We start from the raw sequence: 4,503 nt of genomic DNA, 5'->3' as shown, positions 1-4,503 counted from the left end.
GGTGGGTATGATGTGGACAGAAATGGGTACAATGTGGACAGAGGTGGATACGATGTGGACAGAGGTGGGTATGATGTGGACAGAGATGGGTACAATGTGGACAGAGGTGGGTACGATGTGGACAGCGGTGGGTACAATGTGAGCAGAGGTGGGTACAATGTGGACAGAGGTGGCTACGATGTGGGCAGAGGTGGGTACAATGTGGACAGAAGTGGGTACAAAGGTGGCAAAAGTGGATACAAAAGGGGCAGAGGTAAGTATGATGTGAACAGAGGTAGGTACAATGTGGACAGAGATGAGTACAAAAGTGGCAGAGGCAGGTATGATGTGGAATGAGGTGAGTACGATGTGGGTAGGGGTTGGTACAATGGGGACAGATATGGGTACAATGAGGACAAAGGTGGGTATGATGTGGAAAGAGGTGGGACGACGTGGACTGAGGTGGGTAAAAAGGGAGCAGATGTGATATGAGGACAGAGGTGAGTACGATGTGGGCAGGGGTAGATACGATGTGGACAGAGGTGGGTACGATGTGGTCAGAGGTGGGTACGATGTGGGCAGAGGTAGGTATGATGTGGGCAGAGGTGGGTACAATGTGGGCAGGGGTGGGTACGATGTGAGCAGGGGTAGGTACAATGTGGGCAGGGGTAGGTACGATGTGGGCAGAGGTAGGTACGATGTGGGCAGAGGTGGGTACGATGTGGACAGAGGGTAGGTACAATGTGGGCAGAGGGTAGGTACGATGTGGGCAGAGGTGGTACGATGTGGGCAGAGGTGGGTACGATGTGGGCAGAAGTGGGTACGATGTGGGCAGAGGTGGATATGATATGGGCAGGGGTGGGTACGATGTGGGCAGAGGTAGGTATGATATAGACAGAGGTGAATACGATGTGGGCAGGGTTAGGTACGATGTGGGCAGAGGTGGGTACAATGTGGGCAGAGGTAGGTACAATGCGAGCAGAGGTAGGTACGATGTGGGCAGAGGTGGGTAAGATGTGGGCAGAGGTGTGTATGATGTAGGCAACAAAACCATCATCTCAGTTGTCACAAACAGAATTAGAAGCTGCAGCAGAAAATTCACCCATTTTCTTCACTGTTTTCAGTCTCCAGCAGTCAACGGTCAGTGAGGTACGACCTTAAACACAAGACCACCATGGCCAGTACTGCTCCAAGCTCTACCAGGTCGAGGAATGTTGGTGTGTTGGGCCCCACCAAACACCACACAGCTCAACCCTGACACCACCATAATACACCACCAGGATCTACAAGGAACCAAACAGGACCTTGCAGAGACTATCCACAGTCATAGAGGGGTCACCAATCTTAGCTTTGCTTCCTGATTCACCAAGCTGTCTGCTGCAGGTAAGACACAGACTGCTCATAAACACCTGAACTATCCCTTTAAAGCCAAACAGCAGCAGTGAAGTCGATACTCACATCCCACCATCATCATGGCCACAGAGAAGATCTTCTCTCCATCCGTGGTGGGAGCGATGTTCCCGAAGCCGATGGTGGTCAGGCTGGTCATGGTGAAATATAGAGAGGTGATGTAAAGAGAGTCCTTCCCAGGCCCGCCCTCCCATTGGCCCGACCCGCTGGCGTTGTATCTGTACGGTGACCCGATGCTCATCGCCAGCTGGTAGAGCCAGCTGTCCATTTTTACGGTGTTGGTGGCCTCATCAATGACCTCATAATCTCCAATGCTGTACCTGATGGAGAGAAACACCACCTGTCAGGAAACCACCGACCAAACAGAACCTTCCTCTAAATGAGGCCGCTGCACAGGAAACCAAAAATCCATCGTCATCGCTAAATCAGTGAGCACGTTTTCAACCTGACAAACGCCATCATTCATGTTCTGCTGGTAAAATTATATCGAGCCAGTCCAACAGACCTGGTCCTGAGGACTCACCTGCTATGGACGATGGGATGAGGCAAGAAAATATGGGCAGCCTAGAGTATGTGATGAGAATGACTCTCAGCTACTACCACACCGCATTTTAGCTCAAGGTTTGGGATCGGTTACATTTTCACAGGTTCCAGAGAGTCCACTGAGTTCTTAAAACACCCCTGAAGACCCTGCAGAGACCATCCAGGTTTGGACGGATCCATCGTAGGGGTTAGGGTTAGTAGAGCTTGGATTCTGATACAAAACCAAGTAGAACCTGTTTGAAAATGACTTGAGCCCCCCGTGGCCCCCCAGTTGCGATTGAAAACAACGAACGTACCAGATACAGGCCAGCCAGTGGGCCACCAGTCCAAAGACGCAGACCAACAGGACCAGCACCGCAGCGCCGTACTCCAGGTAGTGGTCCAGTTTCCTGGCAACCCGACCCAAGCGAAGCAGACGGACCACCTTCAGAGAGCTGAACAGGCTGCTGATGCCCTGGAGAGGAGGAAGAAGGGAGGAAGAGGAGGACACCGATGAAAGAAACGTGAGGTTGATGTTATCAAAGGAAGACAAGCAAACTGTCATCACAGGTGAGTTTCAGGTTTCTGCTGGATGAAAACACACACTGTTGCTCGGCAACAAATGTTTCTTCAGCCAAATTCTTCTGGATCACAGTTCCGGTAATTAACGATCACCCATGTGTTTAATAACAAGAGAGAGTCTTCAACTGCTGGACTTCAGGCTCGTATATTTCATGAAACATAAAAAAAACATTTGGATTAACTCTGTAAAAGAAGAAACATTAAACGTTCTAAAAAAGTTTAGGGTTTTCTTTTTGTCTAAGGAAAATGAACAAAAAACATCAGATAAAAACATTGCAACAATTAAAAACATATTTCTAAGGATGCACGATATTATCAGCATGGTATCGGTATCGGCCGATAAAAGCGATAAAAGATAAAGTTAAATATCGGACATTCCATCAAAATAACTCACTAATATAAAAGGTAGTTATATATATATATATATATATATATATATATATATATATATATATATTGATTGATTGATTGATTGATTTTTATTGTCAATTCTGCATATGTACAGGACATACATAGAAATTGAAATTGCGTTACACTCCTACTCAATTTGCAGCAAACAACAACATTAGCAAAAATAAACTAACACAACTAGTTATATAAAAAAATATAAAAAAATATAAAAGTGAACAGCAGCAGGACCTCTGATGCAACGTGCATATATATATATATATATATATGTATATATATATACACATCCCAGTGACAAGGATGCCTGCAGAGCCAGCACAACATTATAACGTCACACATGCTGTTGAGTTTAGATTTGTGAAAATTTACAAAATTTGCAGTTTGAGTGTTATTGTGTTAGAGAGAGTAATTATCATGAATAAATTTGACATTAAACATAATCCAAGTCAAAGTGTTACATCATTTTTCAGCCCCTTTTTGGCATATGGTAGCAGGTTAAATTGAGAAAAAACATGCAGAATAATGTAGTATTTTAATTCCACAGCAGAGAAAGCTATGTAGTCTCTATAAGTAGGTCTAGGGGAAAAATATCGGTATTGGTTATCAGCCAAATAAGTTTTTACATATCGGCATATCGGATCGGCCAAAAATCCAATATCGTGCATCCCGACATATTTCCATCAAAGAAGAAGCTTCGAGTTCCTCTCTGTAACAAACAGCCAGACATAATGAACTCGGTCTGTTAAACAGACAACCAGTGTTAACTAAACCAGACGGTCTCTGGGTTCTTTTCCAAGCCAACGTTTTATGAATCTGAATGAAGGTTCTCAAATCATCCCAGTTTTTATTTTCTCTTCCAAAAGGTAAAACACTAACTGTCTTTACAAGCTTGATACACACACACCTTGTTACCTTCTCTGTAACCACCAGTACACTCCCTCTGCCTCCGCAGTGTCAGCAGCAACTCAATCTAAAGCTCCTCCCACTAAACATAACATAATTTAAACAAATACAACTTTAACAGTTCGGTTCATTCTCACTCAAAAATCCTAACTAAGCCAACAATATAACCAGGTAGAGTCCGGTCTTCTTGCTGAAACGTTTCATACGTTTCATCTTTTTTCCAAAAGACTTATTCAGTCTGAGGAGCTGCAACAAACTCAGTCTTATGAATAGCACCTTCTCATAGTGGATCAACCAGTTTATTGTTGACATCCAGAACTAGTTGTTCACATGATAAAGGAGGACCATCAGCTTAACAACTGATTGTTAGTGTCATGATGGCCGCTTGCTATTCATAAGGCTGAGTGAGACTAGCTATAACAGCTTTATAAGAGGGGGACAGTTGGACACGGAGGCCTCAGCCACTGTTTAACGATGGACAAGTTCTCGTCACAAGGATCCAGATATTCTGCAATCATTCAGCAGATATTAAGCAATCATTCAGCAGATATTCAGCAATTGTTAAGCAGATATTCTGCAGTTCAGCAGATATTCAGCAGTCGCTCAGCAGATATTCAGCAATCATTTAGCAGATATTCAGCAATTGTTCAGCAGATATTCTGCAGTTCAGCAGTTATTCAGCAGTCGCTCAGCAGATGT

The 4,503-nt window shown here is 44.4% G+C and overlaps 1 protein-coding gene across 3 annotated transcripts in view; it reads right to left on the bottom strand.

Annotated features, from left to right (window-relative positions):
* kcnh5b (potassium voltage-gated channel, subfamily H (eag-related), member 5b) overlaps positions 1 to 4,503 on the bottom strand; it is a 37,647-nt gene that overhangs the window by 21,994 nt on the left and 11,150 nt on the right. For all 3 annotated transcript variants that reach the window (XM_037695048.1, XM_037695049.1, XM_037695050.1), the window contains exons 7-8: positions 2,229 to 2,386; positions 1,438 to 1,709 (exon numbers count right to left, since the gene is read on the bottom strand). In XM_037695048.1, the coding sequence (XP_037550976.1) occupies positions 1,438 to 1,709; positions 2,229 to 2,386 (430 nt within the window). The remainder of the gene's footprint in view (positions 1 to 1,437; positions 1,710 to 2,228; positions 2,387 to 4,503) is intronic.

The sequence above is a fragment of the Nematolebias whitei genome, chromosome 21, assembly GCF_014905685.2.
Source record: "Nematolebias whitei isolate Nwh7 chromosome 21, NemWhi1, whole genome shotgun sequence".
NCBI lineage: Eukaryota > Metazoa > Chordata > Actinopteri > Cyprinodontiformes > Rivulidae > Nematolebias > Nematolebias whitei.
Note: the sequence above shows the minus strand (reverse complement) of the source record. Positions and strands in the feature narration are given on the sequence as shown.